This window comes from Falco peregrinus, chromosome 11, assembly GCF_023634155.1.
Source record: "Falco peregrinus isolate bFalPer1 chromosome 11, bFalPer1.pri, whole genome shotgun sequence".
Lineage (NCBI taxonomy): Eukaryota > Metazoa > Chordata > Aves > Falconiformes > Falconidae > Falco > Falco peregrinus.
In genome coordinates this window covers 23,783,906-23,807,378 of record NC_073731.1, presented here as the reverse complement: position 1 = coordinate 23,807,378, position 23,473 = coordinate 23,783,906, and the positions used below count along the sequence as shown (strand labels likewise).

The window sequence follows — 23,473 nt, the reverse complement described above, 5'->3', positions numbered from 1 at the left end:
CACTTCCCGGGTACAAATGAAGTTTCTGTTCTTAATTCCTTTATCATGGGAAGAAGAAAAGGCTAGATAGGTGGGTATGGATTCTACGGGTAGTAGTGTTCTTGTACGTCCCCAGATGATGTCTTTTATTGTTTCAGTGATGGTCCATTTCTTTCCCACCTGTATGGCCACCGTGCCATTATCCAAACAGGTCATGCTGCCCTCCAGTGGCTTACTGTACAGTATTAGAAAAAACACCCAGACAAACAAATTTTGTCCATAACTCGGCTATAGACTGACCAATGCTATCAGAATGTTTAAAAGAATATCAGGGTATTGGTTTTAATGGTAAGAGGATCATTGTAGTAACATAAAACTCTCTTATGCTGATGCTTTCATGTAAACAGCCTTGTATGGAGTCTTACTGTGCACCAGTGTGGGTGGAAGAAAGTTAGAGAGGATCATTTTCTCGAACTGAATGATTATCTGAACATATGCTAATGTCTTGTGTGTGCATCATAAGGAAAACAACCTGATGGGCCTTTAGTATAGCGGACAGATAGCTGTTCTGCTCCCATCGACGAGAAGTTCAGTGATGAAACGCTTGTGTTGTCACGTACCATACTACTGATACGTAACGAGTTAATTAACTCTTCAGATTCTTTTTTGGTCTTTCACTCAAATCCAATGCTGAAAGTCATACAGGTACATGCTTACAGTGTGTATGGCATGAAAGGCTAATGAGGAAGGAATACACATAAATATACTTTTTATGGAGACATTAATTTGGGTTGTTAAAGACTATGAAAAAACAATTATTTTGGATACAGTACTAGACATATTTATCCAAAGCCTGAATACAGAAATAAGGTATTTCTTGTGGAATTGAAAGTAAATTCTTATAAAGATTAAGATTTATTCCCCCCTGCCCCCTTAAACTTCTATGGATATCTGTATTTATTCTGAAGGTGATCAGAAACAGAAGCAGGATGTTTTGCAAAAATTATCTTATGTGCAATAAATAATTTCCTAAGCGTTACGGACAATGACATCTAGGTAATTTTTATTTTTTTTTTTTTAATGCACAGCTCCAAGAAAACTTAGTGTCCCTCGTGTTGAAGGAATAAACAGCACAATGGTAAAGATAAATTGGAATGAACCTGAAGAACTTAATGGGCCTTCTCCCATCTACCAGGTGGAGAGGATGGATTCATCTTTAGCTACATTGAGTGCAGAAGTAATGAAAGGGATCCGTTTCCCAGGAAATGGATATTACAGATTTGCTAGTTCCACTCTCCCTGCCAATACTTACTTTACAGGTAAATGAGTTTAAATGACTTTCGAAATGTACCAGTGGTACTCTGCATTTGTTTTACCATTTATTATAATCTGCTATATAATTTTCATGGCAAAATCTGTAGTTTTTAATTTAAGAGCATAATGTGATTGTTAGCGATGTATGTGCTATTTTGATTTTCACATAAAAAGCCTGTGGAAAATGTTATTGGACATGTGGGATTTGTATTCCCTTGCCTTTAGACACAGAGATGTACGTGATGGTGAACGTTGCTGCATATTTGACTCGTTTCCTGGTGGTAAATATAAAAGGGATATTATTTATTATTTTGGGATAAGAACTTTTTGATTAACATGCTGTGAATACTAAGGCATGTTTTCTTTGGTACCTTTTTGAGGATTCCTGAGGTTGCGTGAGCACTCAAAAAGTGCTCTCTTCTGTGTTCAGCACATTTGTGTTGTGGTCTTGTTTGTTTTGTCAAGTGAAAAAAGGAGCCTGCCGATCTGACAGAAGTCTGCTGTTTCTGGGCCTTTGGGTATTATCTCCTCTCTTTTTTGATTAGCTATTTATTTTGGAACTGGGAGTTCTTGAGATTAAAGCAGACCAATTATCCTGTGTTCTGCGATTCCCATCATTTGCTGATGTCTTCACTTCTGGGATAAAGCAAAGATATAGACAGTATGTTTTCTGGGAAGATGAACCTGGCTGCATGTTTGAGATGCTGTAGAGGCCTGTAAGTGAAATATTGCATTGGTGTGGTGAAGTATAAGTGTTTAAAAAAAGAAATGGCAGAGCTGAAGATTATTTATTTTTTTTAAAGTATATGAAAGGCATGTGTGTGTGTGCGTATATATATCTCAAGTCATGAGACTGACAGCACCAAGGGGAGATCCAAAAGGGACTAGACAACAGTGAGAGCAAGCATTAGATGGCATGCTCATGGTGCGAAGGCCACACCACGATGGCCTTACACAGTGGCCTAAGTTGAGACACAACTTAACCTGGCACTAAGCCTTGTTTGTGAAGACAAGTGAGTGCTGTAAAAACCACATAGCATTGTTGATACGCAAAAGAATGCCAAAGATTTGAAGAGTGCTCAGCTGACATCTCTTGTTTTCAGGGTCACCACAGGTAATTCTGGCGAGGATATGTGAGCACAGATATCTTGGTACTTGCAAGTATGTGTGTGCAAATTCAGTTTTTGTTTAAAACAAGAATCACGTTCTTGCCTCTCTATAATGACTCTGTGAACCTGATTAAAAAAAAAAAAAAGTTGAAGATCACTTCCATTTCTTTTCTTGTGAGGTGCTTACTTGACTGATAGTCAAATAATAACAACAAGTGATAATGTGTTAGTTAAATATTGAGACCATGTTGACTTGCAAAACCTGTCTGTGCGTGGGAATCTGTAGGAGCAGCTGCTGGGCTCCTTTCCTCATCCAAATTGCTCTATGGTTTTCCTGACATTGGAGTTGGTACACTTTACTGTATATTTAGTAGAAGACTCTTTGATGTGTTTCTTCTGTTGTCAGTTGTGATGATCTCAACACCAGAGGAATTGTGAGCTGCGGTCTTTCTCACTGGAGCTCCAGTCAGCCACATCACTGCAGTATAGTTAAATAGTTTAATTCGATAAAGAATTGCGAATATAACTGAATTTCCTGCTTCTCATCAGAAGTCTCCAAGAGTGCTGAGGAAGAGGGTGTTACACTACTGGGATTAACATACCTGTCTATTTGTAAAGAAGCAAGCCCAACACTAATCTACCCGAGTGCCAGTTCAGTCTGGGGTTCAGTTTTGCTCCATAAACTGAAACTGAGGCCATGAATAAGGGTTATTGAGATGGCTGAAGTGATTTGAGAGCGTTGGACAGACAGGTTTGGAGAAGATGTTACAATAGAACTGTTTTCATACTGGCATCTGATGGCTGATAATGCTGTGCGGATAAATATAATTTATTATTGCTTTTGATTGAGTTCTTTCTTTTCAACCAGCTGTTGGTCTGAGTACCTGGAGATGACCTAGAACAGGCAGACACTTAAGGGAATGAAAGATACTCTTTAATTGTACTCTGCACTTGTTCTGTTGTTGAGACCCTCTCTTATAACCCATCTCTGAAGACAAGCAGTTGGCATTTGTGCTTTATAGATGGAACAGCTTTAGTGTGCATGCAGCTGTGTACATTTTTGACACAAAAGTGTGCCAGCTTGTATATGTCAGTCAGCAGACTGATACTTCTTAGTGCGTCTGGGATCTCCCACTGCTAATCCAGAAAAAGATAGATCAGTTTATTTGTTGCTAATAAATGCCGTTGTCCTCACTACCTCCCTGGCGGGTCTTACACTCTGAGGTGCAAGTAATGGGGGCAGATGTATTATCTGGGAAATTTTCCAAATTAATCTTAAAAAAAAAAAAAAAGGCAATAAACACTGGCTACACTAAGCAGTGTCCTTCTGTAACAGGGTCTCCAGCTGCACAGGAAGATGTGCTCAGAGTACACATTAGATGAGGAGAAGTCAGGTAAAGAAAAGGATTGTTTCTGCCAGAATTGTACACATGCAACTTCTCCGTTCTTCAAACAACGAAGAAGTCTTTTAGGCATCTGTAATATCATTTCCCAAAACATGCAGATGTGATTTCTGACAACTTGAAGAGGTACAAATAAGTATTAGGTACAACAGTTTACTGTATCTATCAAAATACCACCAGGCAAAGGAACTGTTAGTGTTCTTGTTTTAGCTAAGGAACTCACCTGTCTCTCATCACTCTGAGGACTGGAATATTCAGGGTTTTATCTTCGTATCTTCATGAGACAGCGAAATGCTATCATTCTGATTTCATAGATGGGGAGCCGAAGTTCAGATTCTACTTGATGCAGGAGTTTATACTTCAAAGGCTCTCTGGAAATGGCTGAAAGGTTTTACAAATTAGTTATATTGTGTGGTTTGCTTTATCAGTACAGCTTGTGTGATGCAGCCACATCTGGTCCGGAGTTATAATGCTGCAGTAACACTGGTGGGTTTGTCTTTCTGGTTCTCTCATAGTCAAGAGATACTGTCTATTTTATACAGGTGTAGGCAAGCAAGCTTAGAGTTCACAGAACTGTAAATAGCCAGGTGTCTAAATATCTTTTAAATTCAAATTGTACTTGTATTATCTCTTTAATGACTAAGTCTAATGGCTAGGTCCCAAAGAAACCTAAGGGTGAAGGTGATGAGCGTGATGTCATGTTAACCTGGCTTTCACTGCTAACAAATGGGTGAGAATAGTTTGCTCTGCAGGGAAATTAGGGTCATCTTGTACTTTCTAGCAGATGTGTACCGAGGCTTACCAGTAAGGTCCTTCAAGATCATTGAATGAAATCCATGGAGAATAGCATGCTGAAATGTGTGTGTGTGAATATCAACAACAAGCCAACAGATTAACTATGAAAAAGAGTTTTTCCTCAATTCCTTTTTGCTCCTTGGTTGAGGGTTAGGACTTGAGTTGCCTGAATGGATGAAATAAAAACTGATATATGAATTCTGAGCTGTGTAAACGAGCCCTGCTTAGGATCAAGTTTTGTTCTAATTTGAGGCACTACCTTCTGTTCAGGATTCATAATGTATAAATATCCCTTGAGCGTAAGGCAGCTTTAACTTTTTGTTTTACAGAGAGTAGGGGATAACATTTTTCTTTGAAAATATGATGCCTTGAGAAAGCACACGTGCACCCTGTTGAATATAGTGGTGAATATTATGCCTTCAAACAGAAACAGTGCCACTGTTTAAACTTTGTAGAAAATCCTGTTTAAAAGCTATTCAATAGTTTTTTCTAGAACAAGTATATAGGATTAAGGTCCTAAGCCAAATAAAGGTAAGTTTTGTTTTCAGGTATTGTTGGGCAAATAGGTGCCAAACTACTGAGTTCTTTGAAAAAGGAGGTTCTGGGTCCGAAGAGCAACTGGTTGAAAATTGAGCCCTGACTATCTGTGGGATATGATGAGATCTGAGCTAGGAGTTTCAGGACTGCAATTTACTGTCCTAAAGTAGTCATGGAGTACACAAGTAGCTTTTTGAATCTTTCCTCTGATTGATCCATCACCAGACAGAAAGTGTGTGGCAGAGCTGATAGGGCCTGTTACAGTTAGAAAGGATAGAAATTACAATCAGTTGGACGCATGAATGAATGAGGAAGCTTCTTGACTCCGTGCTATGGAGATATAATTGGGCTCCGTGAAGAGAAACTGAGTATACTTGTAGGGGGTATATAAGAACTGCTCACTGTGTAGTGTCTCAATTGCTACAAAAGAATGAACTCTGAGTAGCAAGGTGGTTGCGTGAAAGGTTTCGTTCCTCCTGACCTCTCAAAATAAGACTACTTTTCAAATACAACATTGAATGTAAATTGACAAATCTGTGGCGTTGTAGTGAGTTTTGTAAATAATATAAATATTCCATCTATGAAATGGAGCAAAAGAAATCCTCTAAGCATGCTTTGTGTTGCTTAAAATACAATTTGAGCTTGATTATTGGAGTTATAATTACATGTCCTTGTGAGAAGGGAGGCCTTTACTTCTTTAGTGATAAAATAATTCCTTTTTTCAAGTGGATGAAAGATTTTTTGTGAAATTTTAAACCCTGTTGAATTAGCTATTACTGTTTTAATATGATTCCTCTTGGATGCTGCTTGTTTAAAAATAAATTATCCATGTAGTATTGATAAAAATGCAGTCCACTCTGAAGAAACTTTTGTGTTTGGCCTTGCTTTGGATCCAAGTTTTCTGAAATAGGATACTACAGTTATAAAGAAGCGGGTCTTGCCTGGAATACACTTTTTACCAGCCTCTACGTAATGCGAATTCAGCTCTGTAATAATTAGGAAGTAACTGTATGAGGTAAGATGTTCATATATTCAGCATTACAAGTAGAGATTTTTTATAATGACTTTTTTAGTGTTGTGAAGTGGTCTTAAAAATGTGTATTTAAAAAAAAGATATATCTGGGCTAGTGTTTTTACTGCCATATTCTGACTCAGATACACACACATTTCTCAGAGTGGAGAATCTTTCCAGTAACGATGTTTTTTAATGAGTTTGCCATGGAACACTGCACGAGCATCGTTTACATTTGTTCTGAGCAGAACTGCTGGGAATGGCTGTGGTCATTCAGTGCTGGATCTCCCCGTAGCTCTTCATCACCGTGAACTCTCTTTGCAGTAATATAAAACAAATTCTACTCCCTATAATCTTAAGCAAACATTTCATAGTTAGTAGAAGGTGCAAATATTTTCATTAGTGTATGGCGCTAAATAAACAGGCCTTTTCCAGCATCCCAACAGAAATTTGTGGAATGTGTTGTGACTGAATACCAAGAAAATGAACATGATTGGAGGTCTAAAAACAGTCTAAGAGGAAACGCTGAAGAAAATGAAGACTAAAAGGGGACATGGTAATGGTGTTAGAGTGCATAAAAATGGTAGTTTTAAAGAGAATGAACTTTTCTGCATGTCTACTGTGAGTAAAACGCCAATACACTCATAATAGGCTTATAGCAAAGTAGATTGTCTTCTCACAAGATTTTTTTTTTTTTTTCTAAAAGATTCAGGTTAGTTGAGGAAAGAAATACATTGTTGTGAGAAAAAACTGTAAGCTCTGACACTGCAAATTTTAAAGAATTGTTGGATGAGCATTTCTCAGGAATACCCTATGTAAATTTGATTCTGCTTTGGAGTAACTGGATTGATTCTGTGACCTCTAAGAATGTTTTCCAAACTTATATCCTATTATAAACTCAGATCAACCCAAGGAAACTAGGAAAATGTTAATTTCACCAAATAACCTTTAGAAGGAAACGGCTTCTCTTTTTGTTTTTGTTGTTGTTGGGGGTGGGGTGTGGGGCAGGAAACACTGCATAGAGTTCTGGTTGACAATTTTTTGTAAAAAGGGAAGGTAACGTGAGTTGAGCAAGTTTTGCTTGTATTTTATTTTTTCTCCTCTAGATATTTTCCAGCATGTCTTTTTGTGACTACTGATCAGGTTTGAGATGGTTAGAAATGAGTTTTAATTATTAAATCAGAACAATATACTAATTTAGGTCGGAAGATAAGTCCTCTAATCCAACCTCCTACTTAGAGTGAGACCAGCTAGACCTGTTTAGGCTTTTGTCTGTCTGAGTTTTACCCCCGTATGTAGTCAAGTACATTTCCCAGTACTCTTCCCGTTTTCAATCTGACCGACCTTTGGTAATCTTTTCCCTCTTATGTCTATGCAGAATTTTCTGTATTTGAACTTGTGTTCATTGCCTTTTGTTCTATCACTAACTCCGAGAAAGTGTGTCTCCATCTTCTTTATATACTTCCACGAGGTAATTGGAGAAGACAAGATCATCACCGCCTTCTTCCATGCTTAAGACTGAAAAAACTCAGTTCTCTTTGGCTTTTCTCATATGTCATGTACTTTGGCCCTCTGACTATCTTGGTGCCCCTCCACTGGATTCATTCCGGTGTGCCAGTATCTCTTTTTTTATGCCAGATTACTCAAAACTGTATTGCAGGACTTGGCATTTGCCTTTGCTGAATTTCACAAGGTTTCTGTCATCCCGTTTCTCCAGCCTCTCAAGATTTCTGAATTGCAGTGTATCCACTACAGCCCTCTTTTTTTTTTTTTTTTTTTAATTGCCTGCAAATGTTGTGACAATACATTCCATCCTATCACCCAAGATTTATTTCAGTGAATAAAACTGTTAAAGAGAATTGATCCCAGTACCAGTTTCTTGTAAATGCTGCCCACTGGGTTTCATGCTACTTATCACGAGCCTTTGAGTCCTGCTGTTCAGTCAGTTTTTTACCCACTTTTACAGTCCACCTGTGGTCCAACTGTTTCTCCCGCCTGGTGGTGAGGATCCTATGGGAAACCATATTGAAGTCCTTGCTAAAGCCAAGGTACGCAACACCAGTTGCTTTCCCCTTTGGCTGCTGAGCCAGTCCTTTCCTCACAGAAGGCAATCAGGTGGGTCGGGCACAAGTTGCCCGTAATAAATCCACGTTAACGGTTCCAAATCATCATCTTGTCCTTTGTGTCTGAATATGGCCTCCTGCATAGCATTCCTGGGGACAGTTTATGCTGGAACAGTCTGTAGTTTCCCTACTCTATAGACAGGACTTAACAGAAAATGCTATTTTACGCTAAAAAGATGAAGAGAAATCTGACCTTTTTTCTTAGTTTGATTTTATGCACTCTGTCTCTCTTCTGGCATTTTTTTCCTTACATAACTTTTTAAGAATCATCCTTTTTTATTTTATTACATTGAACAGAGGACGGTAAACAAGATTTTCCAAGGGAAAAACTGTTATGAAAGAAATTCTTACACCAAGCATTCTAATACTGAGAGAGAAAGGAAGAGAGTGCATTTGTTGAGCTGAATTGGGAGAACACACTTTCTATCTCAGGGAACTTTTGATAGCATCACTCATTTTTCAGACTTCTATATTAAAACATACACTAAAGAGCTCTTGGAAAGCTCTTATTTTAATGTCCTTTCTGTTTAGGTTGTTGCCACAAGACTTCTCCTTAGAAGTTATTTTAATTTTTTATGCCGACTTCTTACATTTTCTCTTCATGTCTTCACAAAAGAACAATTTGAACCCACATCTTCATCTTCTGTGAAAGAAAGATAAAGATCTTCTGTGTCAGCATCAAGTGTCTGGCTTCAGTAAGAATGGGAACCATTCTTTTTTCTGCCTGAGAACCGTTTCCACAGACATTTTAGATAGAATTTTGTCCTACTACTTAAAATGAATTCACGGTTTCATCTTGAAAAACACATTTATTTCTTCCTTCCTTCCTTCTGAATCCCAAGAAACCTAAAGATAGGGAGCAAGAGAAGAACTATGTATAGAGGAAAAGGAGCGATCCAGCACAACAAAGTGAACTGTGCTGCTTTATGAACAAAACAACTTAAAACATTTTTGAACATGCACAACAGGGACTTAGGCAGCAAATAAGCCAAGCTGATGCTGACCTTGCCAGTGTAACAGGGTAATATTTTCAGTAATGTGAGCTGGTTTTCTTAGGCATGGACATACTTTCTATCAGTATCAAGTATCTGCTTTTTCTGTGGTGTGTGGTTTTTGTTTGGGTTTTGTTTTGTTTTGTTTTATTATTATTTATTGTAGAAAAGATTTATTGTAGCTACTACAAGGGAGGGGAAAAAAAAAAGGTTCTGTATTATTTCTCATATTTACTTCCTGCACTTTAACAGATCAACTATGCAGCACAAGCTTTGACATGCAATTTTTTTTTGCATCTTCTTGGCTTTTGTGCCTAAGTACATTTTTTGCCAGTGCCAGTGTTGCATGACATTCTGCACTGCATGGTTAAAAACTAATTTTTTTAGCTTGTGCATGGATACTTTCAGAGCATGTAGTAATCACAGCTGTGGAAGCTGTAAAAGCGCGGTAGCTTTTCTCTTGTTACATCAAGCTGCCAGTGGAAAAGCCCTTTCCCAGACTAGATCATAGTTCCTTTCAACTCTCTGCTTGTGCAAAACCAGTTACAGAAATGGATCTTTTGATTATCACAAATATACTGCATGACCTGTACTCTGTAAAACAGCAGTTCTTCCCCTTTTCTCACGACTCTGGTTGTGCTTCTGTTCATTTTGTGCAAACATGATTCACTATTTTGAAATGTATGGGGCATTCCCTCTGCAGGTGATAAACCTAAGAACTAGCAGAAGAAAAGGCTTTTATCAATTATTGTTTAGTTAAGTAATAACTAGACTAGTAAGTAATAGAAGTAGTTACTCTCTACCAAGTTTGGTTTTTTTATAAACTAATCTGAGGGCATAACTACTGATGTACCAAGTTCTTTTATATAAGATTAATTCCCACCAGTAAAGAATACCTTTATATTTGATGTTTCTTTTGCTTGCTTGTCTTCAAACAAAATGCTGATAAAATTTGGTGTAGGAACTTTGTATAGGAATCTGCACAAAGAATAGTCAATGAATTTAATATGAGTGACTGTGGAAAAAACTGTTTTTTGTTTTAGTATCTAGTCTGGCCTTTGCTCGTGGAGCTCTCTTGTATTTGTTCAGCTCACTGAAGAAGCCAAAGGTGGGATTATATTCTGTGTTTACAAGGGCAAAGAAGGGAAGGAGACAGTTCAAGGAGATGTTCTGTTCTCTGTGCCTGCTCTGTGTGCAACAAGGATAGTGGGTGCCCTCATATGTGTCTCTGAAAATGAAGTTATGGAAATGCTGTGTTTTGCTTCAGGCATGACATCTTCTGGGATTCTTTTTGTGCTTGTCTGCCGGTAAGAAAAGGTGCAGATGGAGGGACTTTTTGGGAGGGAGATTTAGAGAAATAAAAGTTGCTGAAAATAACAAACATAAAGAAAAAGCTGGAAGGTAGAAACTGCACAAATGCATGAAGTTTATTCAATAACATCAGAAAAAAAAAAGGAGGCAGGGAAGGTGCCGAGCATCTCTTGGAAGTTTTGCATGTGGGAGCACCATGTACTGTGTGTTAAATGGAGGCTCATTTAATTTTAGTTAAAGCAAGGGGCTGAATGGTACAGACCAAAGAAAGAACTTGAAGCAGGTTTGAGCATAGAAAACAGTAGTACAATGGATGTTCACCTTTTATAATAAATGTATAAATGCTTCTGGAAATTCTCAGATTCAGATACCTGATGGCACAGAGATAGATGAAAAAAACCTTGACTGTTTCCAATGCTTTTCATTTGCTAGTGTAATTGTGGGTTTTCCATGCCAGTACTTCAGTACTTGTAAAGATTTTTGTAGGATTCTTACATGCTGGTATAGTTGAACTTGTAACCCAGAGCAGTTTTAAAGGGAGGGTTTTGATGAGAAGTAATAGCCAAAAGGAAATATTTCTGCAACTTTGACTTTAATACAAATCAAATACATATCAAATTTCTGATGTTTTTTATTTCTAAAGTCTTATGGTTTTAGTCAGTGCTAGGGCCAGAAAGGCAGTAACAATGACACGTGGTCAAGGTTTTAATTTAAACTAATCATGCTAAATCCTCTTGTGTTTTTAGTGGTGCAGTTATACTGCATCTGCTTGGAAAACATTGGCTAGTCAATATTGGCAAGGATGGCAGGAACTCTATTATTTTTGATACTGCCTTTCTCTTCAAAGTTCTTTCTTAATTCCAAATTATACATGAATCTTGTCTAGGTTTTTTGTCACCCATTGAAGTGGCTGAGGGAACTGGGGCTGTTCAGCCTGGAGAAAAGGAGGCTCAGGGGAGATCTACAGCTCTCTGAAAGGAGGCTGTAGGGAGGTGGGTGTTGGTCTCTTCTCCCAGGTAACAAGCGATAGACCAAGAGCAAACGGCCTCAAGTTGCCCCAGGGGAGGTTTGGACTGGGTATTAGGGAAGTTTCTTCACCAAAAGGGTGGTCAAGCATTGGACCAGGCTGCCCAGGGAGGTGGTTGAGTCCCCATCCCTGGAGGTATTTAAAAGTTGTGTAGATGTGGCGCTTAGGGACATGGTTTAGTGGTGGGCTTGGCAGTGCTAGGTTAAGTTGGTGATCTTAAAGGTCTTTTCCAACCTAAATAATTCTATGATTATATTGAAGAAAAACCTGTTTCTTAATCCTTGTAAAGGCTCCTGTATATGGACAAAAGGACCGTATTTTACAGGAAGATACTTAGAATGTGATGAAGTGTTTCGGCATGACAAGCTCTTGTATGTATTAGATTACGTATTTATTTGTTTATTTTTGAGGATCTGTTTGTGGAGTTGCACAGGAAGAATCTTATCTGTCCCTCCTATTATTGGATTCATAGAATCCAGGTTGGAAGAGACCTTAAGGATCATCTGGTCCAGCCTCTTTGGCAAAAGCACAGTCTAGACAAGGTGTCCTGGCACCCTGTCCAGCTGAATCTTCAGTGTCCAATGGGGAATCCACCAAGTCCCTGGGGAGATTATTTCAATGACTGATTGTTCTCATTGTGGAAAACTTTCCCCTCCGGTCCAATTGGAATCTCCCCAGGAGTAACTTGTACCCGTCACCCCTTGTTTTTCCTGTAAAAAGGGAGTCTCCATGTTCTTTGCAGCCACTCTTTAAATACTGGAATGTTCTCAAGGCTGAGAAAATCCTGTTCTCTCAGCCTTTCCTCGTATGGCAGGTTTCCCAGCCCTTTGATGATCTTTGTAGCTCTTCTCTGGACTGTCTCCAGCCTGTCTGCATCATTTTTGTATAGTGGGGACCAAAACTGAACATGATATTCCAGATGTGTCCTGGCAAGGGCTGAGTAGAGTGGGATAATGACTTCTTTATGTCTGCCAGTGATGCTCTTGTTGATGCAACCCGGCATCCTGTTGGCTTCCTTAGCTGCAGCAGTACACTGTTCACTCAAATTGAGCTGCTTGTCCACCAGGACCCCCAGGTCCCTTCCCACAGAGCTGCTTCCCAGCCTGTGCTGCACCTCCTGGATTATATTTTCCCAGGTGCAAGAAGTTATAGTTGTCTGTTGTTGAATAGTTGTTGAATTTAATAAGGTTCTTGTTTGCCTACTCTTCCAGCCTATCCAGGTCTTCCTGCAGGGTGGCACGCTTTTCCAGAGTGTCCACTCCCCCACCCAGTTTGGAATCATTGGCAAACTTGATCCCATTACCCAGATCACTTTTAAAGATACTAGCCAGTGTTGGGCCCAGTGTTGATCCTTCGGGGACCCAGCTTGTGACAGGTTGCCAGTTTGACCAGGAGCCATTTACCACCGCCCTCAGTGCGGCTTATCGGCCAGCGCCCCCCCCCCCCCCCCCCCCCCCCCGCCCCTCCAGACTACTTAGTCCAGACCGTAATGCAGCAGTTTCTCTAGGAGGAGGCTGTGGGAAATTGTATTGAAAGCCTTGGAGAAATCTGGGTAGACAATGTCCACTGCTCGCCCCACATCGACCAAGCAGGGTACTTTGTTGTAGAAGGCAATCAGGTTTGTCAAGCACGATTTGCCCTTTGTGAATCCGTGCTGGCTTCTCCCAGTCATGTGCTTCATTTGACTTCTGATAGCCCCCAGGAGGATTCACTGCATAACTTCCCAGGGACTGAAAGACTGACGGGCTTATAATTTCCTGGATCCTCCTTTAAGCCCTTCTTATAGATGGGGGTGACATTAGCCTTCTTCCAGTCTTCTGGGATATCCCTTGATCTTCATGAATTCTCAAAATTGACGGACAGTGGCCCCACAACGTCAGCCAGCTCTCGGAATGCCCTGGGATGGGTATTGTCAGGGCCCATGGATTTGCAGGGGTCGAGCTCCTGTAGCCGTTCACGTACCGACTCCTCCTTCACTGACAGTGGGTCTGTGTTTGCATCAACCTGGACTTTTGTTCCCAAGGCCTGGGGCTCAACAGTGCTGGTGAAGACAGAGGTGAAGAAAGTATTAAGAACCTCTGCCTTTTCAGCGTTGTGGGTGACTAATTCACCTCTCCTGTTTAGCAGCAGGCCAGTATTTTCCTTCTGATTCTATGGAGAGTTTTCAACAAGGGTCTAGCAAAGAGAGACTTACTACTATATTGGCTTGTGAGATACTTCAAGTGCAATTAATGCTTTCTGGTGGATACTTGGCCCTTATTTAGATTATTTCTATAAAAAGTCTGATGACTCGAGACACTGCATTTGACTAATACCGAGCCTTTAAATTATTCCTGCTTTTAAGATACAAATTTCTTCCCATATTTTTTTTAAATGGTGAAGATGTAACTGCTGAATTATGTATTGACTAAAAGTGTGTGAAGAGTCAGGCATTGATTCTGATTGCATTGTGAATTTGATCAGGAAATTTTCATAATAATAATATAAGGAAGCTTTTCACCTTCTAATTGATTTTCAGGGCGATTAAATTAAGACCCTGTCTAAGTACGACTGTCCTTATCAATTACTGGCAGAATAGAGAAATTAAAGGATTAAAAATTTACGTGTGTTAAGATTCAGTATTTAAGGTCTAAAATCAATCAGATCATAGACTGAATAATTCCATTATGACAAAACTATCATTCAGGATTAGGCTGTGGTAATTTGGAGAAAAAAAAGCTGTCTGCGCTAATACACACGGGGAAAACTAAGATGGCAAAATTCAGCACCTAGAACATATGAAATGGAGTTAAAATAAGCAGCATGAACTTAATTCAGCTTTGTTATTTTTATGTTATGATGGCATGTAATCAACTGATTAAAAACTAGCTTATCCACAGGTTCTGTGTATGGTGTGGACAAGATGTTGCCTTTTAAAAATTCTTATTTTCTCTGTATGACTTGACGTCTGTCTTACTGTACATATCTAGTTCTTGAGTAAATGCAGATTCCAAATTTTTCTTTCCTGTCCTATTTTCACTGCATTTTCTGAGTAGATTCTAATAATTGATATTCACTTCTACAACACTTATATTTTTAGTTTTGTTTAATGAATTGGCACTTTGTGTAAAGAAAAAGAGGAGTGAATGCTAATTTTGAATGCTCAGTTTTACATAGGTAGGACCTGAGTTTTCAGAGCAGTTGATGTGTTTAGTTTCCACTGACCCCTGTTCAATTAAGGCCATTTAACACTTCCACGGATCTCCGTGGGGTGTTTAAATGCAAGCACAAAAGGAAATAAGAGTGCATAACAAGTGAATAACTGAAAAGTTTGCCTTAAGAGATTTGCCTCACGTTGCGTAAGAACTTTGTGGCAGGGGTAGGGGACAGGTTTCTGCAGAGTGACATTGAACTGCACTAGCTATGAAACTGTCCGTTCACTTTTCATACTCCCCTTCCTCTTTCATTAAACGTCTGCAGAGCACTACATCAAATCAGACAGGCTTCTGTGCACAAAATGCTTATTTGCTACATGAATTCTGTTTTAGTTGGTGAACATCATAAAATCCTTGAGGAAGATATCTTATGAGAAATGTGTGTTTGTACAATTGTAGACGATAACATTATTCATCTTCTATTTGTGTATGCGTTAATTTTTTTCAGACAATTTTGGTTTTGCATTTCCTAAATTTTGAGAGTTTACTTTTACAGGCCTAATGTTGTCTAAGTAGTTATTCTGAATAGTAATTAAAAAAAAAATAAATCCAATGTCATAGAAGAATCCCAGACATCTATCATGTTGAACATTGCTGACTAATACAGATGTCAATAGGTAAAAATCTTTAATATTCATGAATTCTTTCTGATCTGAACTGCTAGAGACATTGCCTGCTGCACTAGATGATCATCTGTATGTGAAGGATAAAGTGCATGCTTTTCCACTGTATTCCGTGTTTACTAGCAACATAGATTTTCAGTGGATTTGTACGGATAATTTTTACTAGTGGCTATAGGTTGTCCTTTTTTTTCTATTTAACACCCCCACCAGCACACCCTTTTTTTTTTTTCCTTTTTGTTTTTTCCTTTTCCTGTTTTGACACTATCCATGATTTGTTTCTCCCCACACGCACTTCCCCCCCCTCCTGGTTTGCCCATTATAATGTCCTTGATTGTCTTCCTTCTGTGTTCTTCAAGGTGGTGTCATCTTTTCTTCATATTGCCAGGCACAAAGTGGTAGGAAATTAATAGGCCAAGAGAAAAAATCTTAACCTTCCTTTCTATTGTCTAGCACACCATCAGAATTCAGTGGCCATGAAAGAGCCTTCTTAGCCCCTAAGTTTCTAAGATGCAAGGTCTCCATGCAAATGTAATTTTTCTTTGAGAATTTCACTACCGTAATTGAGCTAACCATCCTGCAATGAGATGTTTCCTGACACTGATAAATTTAGACTTCCATCTTTTTTTACCTTAGGATAACCACACTCCAATGAATTCATATCTCTGATCCACAGAAGGAAGGAACTAAAACATTTAAAACCTCTTGTTATTTAAGAGTATAAGAGTAATTTAAATTAATTCTTCAAAGTAATAATGAAAATGTATTTGTAAGCAAATATGGTTATAAAATACTTTCTTTGCTTTTACTTGAGAGAATAATAAAAAAAAAAAAAAGTTATGCAACAGTGGTATCAAAGACCTGGGAGGTCAATTTAGCAGTGAGTGGCGCTGCCATTCAAATTTGGAGACCTTGGGGAGGAAGTGCTGTCTGCATCTTAGTGTTAGTAATTTGTTTAATGAAGACACTGGCTTTAAAAGTATGTTGAAGTTGCAGTATTTTAATTTGACTAAATCTTTGGTAGTTGTTTTACTTACCTACAGAGTTTCCAAAGATTATAGTGAGCTTTGTCATAGGACGGGATCTGCACTAAACATCACACAACGCTTTTGACAGTAGAATGATATGCTTTCTTACATGATACTTGCTAGGGTTTTCCTTCAGGAAGTGTGTATTTAAAAAAAAATGAACTAAAGAGTATAATATGTATTTAATTAGATAATGGTTCTATGTAGTTTGTTATTTTGACTTGTGAAGTGAAATCCCCTTGTTTTTTTGAGCTACACGAGGTTGTCTTTTGCAGCTAGGAAAACCAATACCTCTAAACCAAATTATTTTTCATGATACTTCTCAGAATGAGAAGGGAATTACACTTTTCTGTGTATGAATGAAAATGCAAACCTGCTAAGTAATGTTCTGGTAGAAGGACTATTTAATATGGTGACAGAAATGTCTCATACTAAATTACTGGAGGATTCATTGAGCTCAATAGTGAATTATTGCATGACTTCTTTAATTTAAAGACATTCTAGAGAATTATATACTGTACTGTAGAAAAATCTCAAAAAGTAACTATACTCTATCCCTGTATATACTCAAAATGAGATGTGATCAAAAGTAGTTAGATCTGTGCTTACTGACTTAAGATCTATAATACCTTAAGATTAATTGGGAGCATAAATGGAGAAGCTGACAACCTGGAACCTTGACTTCTTAAAACTGCTGACCCAATTACTGCTAAGCCCTTTGCTGACATGTTAATATGTCTCTTTAAACTGGTAAGTCACCACCATTTCGGTGTGTGCTAGAGTTGGTCCATCGGATGAAGGAAGATGTAAGTTTAATTTAAATAATTATTGACCTATTATGACCTTTTCATTTCACTTGTACTGCTCCTCTCAAGGTAAGCAATTATATTTTTATAGTGTTGGATGGTAATCAATGTACAGGAGCTATCTTTATTGATTGAAGTAAGGCCTTTGATCTGGTAATCACCAACTATTGCTATCTAGGCTGGCCTTAACTATATTGGATATTACTACAGTTATTTGGTTTTAAAATATGCAGAATTTAGAATTGTATTAAGATGTTGCAAGCAAAGTAAAAAAAAAAAAAAATAAAATCAGAAATCCGTAAGATTGCACTTCATAATCTTCCTTAGAAATTGGAAACAGATTTTTTTTTGTACAATATGTGCCATTTCGTAACTTACAACTAATTTAAGGTCAGCAGCTTTTTTTCTTTTAATATCAACTAGATGGTCCTTTTGGGGTCAGTTTTACTTAGAAGGGAAGCCTGGCTTTTCTTTATTTTTTTAATTTGCTACCCATGTTTTACATTTTTGCAAAAAATATTTAGTTCATTGGTTGCTTTTTTAAGTTTGTTTTATACTTCTGCTCTTCCATTAGAGAGTGGAAACTGATCTGAAATTCTTATTCTTTTTTAACCAATGTGCACTTTTTGTACATGCATTTTGTGCAATTTCTTTTTACACAAATATTCATATCAATGTAGTAGGTAGGAATAGTAGTTGAAACATTGAACATTTATCATAGTACATACCACCAGTAGGTAGTACCTGAGCATCTTCCAAAGCACAGTCATACTCAACTAACTTGTTCCCATCTTTTTCCTCACTCCTCAGGTACCTACTTCTTTTTTACCTCTTCCCTAACATTTTTCTTGGGACTTGTTTTTGTTTTTCTATTTCTCCTCTCTTTAGTTTTAATTTATGACTTTGGAAAGCCTAAGTAGATATAGGTTTAAACTCTTTAGAAAGCTGTGAAATTTGTGATCATTTTGATCTGCTCCTTTAATGAGTTCCAGGGCCTCTATCCTTCTTGCAAAGGGAGTTCAGTCTTGCTCTGGTGAGTCTTGAAACTAACAGCAGTTGTTCAGTGAGGTCACCAACATAATGAGAAGGGCACTCTTGAGATATCTTGAACCACTTCCATGGATGGCCATGAAGATTAATATTGGGACCTTACATTTGACCTAATATTCTATGGAGAGTCTGTGTAGTGAGCAGAGCAAATGGGATGATGTGCTTGTGGCAGAGTGTAAATAAAGCTACTGCATTCTGGTTTGGTGTTTCCTTTTTTTTTTCTCCTTTTTTTTTTTTTTTTTTTCTTTTTTTTTTTTGGTATGTAAGCTAAAAGATTGCATCTTATTCTTGCTTAAGGTCATGAAGTTGTGAGTTGTTATGATCAGGTGCATTCCTGAGAAGCAGTGGCATAATCTCCTTGCTAGTCATAGGTGAAAGGAGGCAGGTTTTTGTGTGCTGCTGTCTCTGCCAGCCTGTGCTGAAATGACTGGAACTTGGTGTTTTGAACTGTGTTCATGAAGAAGTAGATGATACAGTAGAACTGATGATTAAGCACAGCAGAGTTCTTTCCAGTCTCCACGTTTTGTGACTTCATTACCTGCAAGATCTGTAAATCTGTTATTTTGAAATAATGTGTTCTTAATTTGTGTACTGAAAAGATATTTTATTCTTTCATATTTGCTTTATTTTGGGTTTACAACCCATTTTTTGTAATTTCAGAATTCACCTGTCAGCATTCTGTATTTTATCTTATTTCATATGGCTAATAGGTTTAATTGTGCAAGCATGCATTACTGCAGTTAGCTTAATCCCAGCCTTATTGTTCAGTCCTGCACACCGTTATATTTTTTTTTAAGTCTGTTGGTCAAAGGCCAAAAAAGGTCGTAAATAAAGGCTGGGACTGATCACGGGGCTTGAAAGTTTTATCTTAAGCCTTACCACAATCCCATTTTAGGACTGCGTGAATTCAGAGCAGTGGCAGATATATTCATGTGTGAGTCTTTTTATCTCTAAAAGCCTTATAGTACGAAGATATTCCAATATAGCATTTGATTTTAAAATAATGCAACTACTAAAGTAAATAGAATGCCTGTCTACCAACATGGCTAAGAAATAAAAATAAAAATTACTTGACACTGGGACAGGTAGACTTATGCTGGGTAAAATTATGTGTGTTTTGATTTTTTTTCCTCTTTGGTTAAATTCCTTGGAACTATGATAAGTTATAAAGGACATGTACTTGCCTTTTGTGCAAGTTCGAGGGAACCTACCAGACAGGGGTCTTTTTCCCCATTAGAAGAATTTTCTGTCCTGCTCAGCATCATCTGTCTATACTGCTCCACCTTCTTTGGGACTACTGTGGTGAAGCTAAAAAAAACAATATAAAGGCTTTAAATATTTTTCTTGTAACAAGAACTTCACACTGTTGTTTCACACAGATGTAAATATTCTATCAGATTCGTTCTTCAATCTTTTTGTGTTAAATAGCTATCTGGACAAAATTTAATTCATTTTACCCAATTATGCCATAAATATATACCAATATGAAACAACATGATCTCCTGAACAGCCCTAACCCAACTGTGCTCCCTTGGCCACGCATGGTACCACATGGTGTTTTCAGCTTGCAGGAGGGGGTTAGATAAAAACTGTGTCATCTGCTTTTGGTACAGCACTGGGTACATGATAGTTATTTAATACTGATGATAATTAAAACAGGCTGCCATGTTTCAAATTAAAACTATTGAGCCAGGTCATATCCTGGATATATATGCTCTTAAGACTGTACTTGCTGATCTGAATTTCTGTCTTCCCACAAAAGTTCATCCAGCTCTCATAGGGTACCAGTTTATTAACCATTCCCATATATACATTGTAGATGGCAGGTGCTAGAGTCTTTGTCGTTGTGCCCCAAGGCTAAGGCACTCTGCCTGAAGATATTAGATCAGCCAATTTTATCTGTGTTTATAAAACTGGCATTTCTATTTTTCTCAAGTCTGCCAGGTAGCCAGAGTGAGCTCTGTAATTTTTTTGGGTTTTTTTTTTTTTTTTCCCTCAGAGACTCATGGTATATTAATCATATGAAGTTATTTTAGACATTTATATTACATTGCAAATATTTTAAACTGATCATATACAGTGTGCAGGGAAAAGGGGAATCATAAGCAAAAAATAAAATAAAAAATAAAAAAAATCTCTTGGTCCATAGGGTAAATTTTCAGTACAATATACGAGCATTTAGCCACAAAAGTCCCATTAATGTTAATGGTCCCAGGCTTTCTTTTATTCATCACAGCACTGATTGCACTTGGTCAGCTCTTTATCAGTTTGAAATATTGACAGTAGGAGGAGGCGTTCCCTGAGCCAGGCCTGACTTTTGCAGGGCTCTTTTAACTTAGTCATCCTGCAAATGCTCCTATAAATGGATTTATTTCACCTGATCCAAAATACATCAACCAGATCATCTTACCCTGGTGCTAGACCCTTTGCATTGGCTCCAATTTGTAAGAGCATTGATTTTAAACATTGATCATTACATAAAGCACTCTATGGTTTTGCACTATCCTATTTATTAAACTAACTTGTTACCTGTGCTGCTGCTGAAGTCCTATCTTTATCTTGCTGAGAAGTGATTATTTGCTCTCTGTGGTTATGATTATGATTTAGATTATAAAACAAGACTACTCCCTGAAAATGTTGGCCACAATAACTCAAGGTTTCTAAAAGTTCTGCTATGCAGCTCTGCTTTTTCTTTGGTGGTCTATGTGTTCAAAATTCTTTCTGTGCTTTCTGCAAGTGATATTGTGTTTACTATAGTTATTGAAGAAGAGATCTTTCTTTTCTGGTCATATTCTTATGGAGTACTTTGTTTTATTTGTTGGAAAAACAGGCTTTACTTTCTTGTAATTGTGAGGAAACCAGGCTTTTGAGGGTCATGCTATCTGCTTTCTGAATATTTTTAAAGTGTCTTTCTCTTCTATCCATAATATCTATGCAATGTTGTACAAGCAAGTAGTTGTAGCATAAAATAGTCCTCTATACTAAGCAAACTGGGGAAACTACAGAAATATATTGCCGTTCTATTCTTTAATTCAGAGGGTCATTGTAACTTATACTGGTGGCACTCTTCAGTGCTGAATAGAATGGTATTCTTGGGGAGTTCAGAAAGGAGCACGGTATCTACTCCAGGGAAGAGGAACAGAAGAAAAAAGAAGGGAAATAATCCAGATTTGACCTGATACTTCACATCTAAGCCAGTCTGTTTAAATTCTTTGTTCTGACCATGCTTACAGGGATGTAAATTGGGATTAGTGTCATTATTCTGGGGTTGTTAGTTATAACTGATGCTTAAAGTGGAGTTTGTCCTCATATTTTTTCCTGAGTAAAGAAAAAAAATTTGATTAAATAGCAAATACTGTCCCATTTTTATATAAACCATTTTTTAAGCTTGGTAATTAATAGTGCTCTTTTATTCTGGTTTAGTTTAAAAGTTTCTAGGTTTACTAAAAATGAAACTTTGTCAGCAGAGGTGCCACCACTAACAGTATGTATTTTCTTTCTTCTGTAGTAAATAGTGGAAATTTTGGTGTAGTGGGGTTTTAGCCCTTGGGGGATTTTATTTTATCCACTTTCAAGTCATCCAGTGACTTGCTGCAGAGACAGGGAAGGAGGAGGGGGAATCTATTTAGACAAATTACAGTCTTTGTTCCCATCAACCTTCATAATTGGATGAACAAAATGAACACTAGACTGGCAGGTACAACTATCTCAGGTAATATCTTCTGAGCCACAAACAAAATATTGAGTGATTTGTGGAACCAGGGTAAAAAACTGTTGGGAAGATTCAAGGAGGGGGTGGTGGATAAGTATTTTTGAGAACATCTGCCATTGGGGAAGACTTGCTGCATTGTAGAAGGAAAAGAGACTTTTCTCTTTGGAGGAAAGTCATACCTTCCATGAAAGTTTTGGTGCTCTTCAGAGTGAGTTCCTTACAAACAATTTGCACATTTAATTATTATGTTTTGGAGGTGGTGTTCAGTATTTTTAAAAGATGGGGTGTATTATAAAGACACTGTCTCTGCACTCTAGCTTTCAAATTTAGGTATTTCTCCAATTTATTTTCTTCCTTTAGGATTCTTTAATCTTTCTTCTGTCTGTTTTATATTTTTCTGTCCCAAATTGTTCCAATTCAGTGATTGAAATATGCCAATTCAAGCTACTTATTCCAAACACATGTTATATTGTCATGGTAGCATCATTAATTTTCAGAAAATTAGGATATTCCTGTGTAAACTTGGTTATGCTACCGAGCTGCATGAGCTAAGGGGGAAAAATGAGCTGAATGGGAATCCTGGATGAAGCAAAGACTGCATAATTGGTTTTATGCCAGACCTTCTGCCTTTCACATAGGCAGGAAAGGGCCAGGGAAATGTCAGAGGTGGAAATCAGGGCAACGCAGTACTCCTGCAGAATTGCAAAGTGACCGTCAACCGCAGCCAGCCTGAGAAATGACCAGTGCTCAAGGTTGCTTTAAGACAGAAGTGCCCAGTTCTCCTGGCCTTAAAAGCCCCGACAGAAATCTGCCTCCACCTAAAAGCCTTGGGATTCCTACCGCATATTGTGGGGGGAAGTATGTTAATGGTTCACAAGCAGCACCTGCCCAGAGATCTTACTATGGGACGGAACTGAGCTGGGGTGTAAGGTGTCAAGGTACTCCAGAGTCAGCCTTGATAGTCCAATACTTTCTTTCTACAGCAGTTTGGGATCTGAATTAGCTGGCAGTCCCTGTGCCTGAAAGCCCTGCTGTCAGCTGCCTGGTGCAGCAGCAGTGTTCCTGCGCCCATGCAGCCGAGCGCCGCGGGCCAGCTTTCCTCTAAGGCTATGCCATTATACACTGATATGCCTTGCTGCTACAGTCACACAGTTCACCCTGTTAGTAGCAAAACACAGTATATATTGACCTTTTTGTAGAGGCTTTTTTATTTAGTGTCTTTAAGTGCATCTGTAAATAAGGGGTTTTGCATTGTTAAGGATGAGATGAGTGATTTTTTTCCCCTATCCCTTGCACTGCCCGAGCATCGCAAGCAAAACTTTAAAATAATCAGTGGGAGTTAAATAAGCTGGCTGTCACCTGAATCCGCAGGCAACACAGAGGAAAAAAAAAGGTGATTTGGAGCCATTTTTACAGCACATGGGCAAGCACTGTTGCTTTTTTTTTTGTTTGTTTCTTTGT

General features: G+C 38.1%; 1 protein-coding gene across 1 annotated transcript in view; it reads left to right on the top strand.

Moving 5' to 3' along the window:
- USH2A (usherin) overlaps positions 1 to 23,473 on the top strand; it is a 390,454-nt gene that overhangs the window by 104,667 nt on the left and 262,314 nt on the right. Inside the window, 1 exon segment of the mRNA XM_027788579.2 lies at positions 1,068 to 1,298. Coding sequence (XP_027644380.2) covers positions 1,068 to 1,298 — 231 coding nt within the window.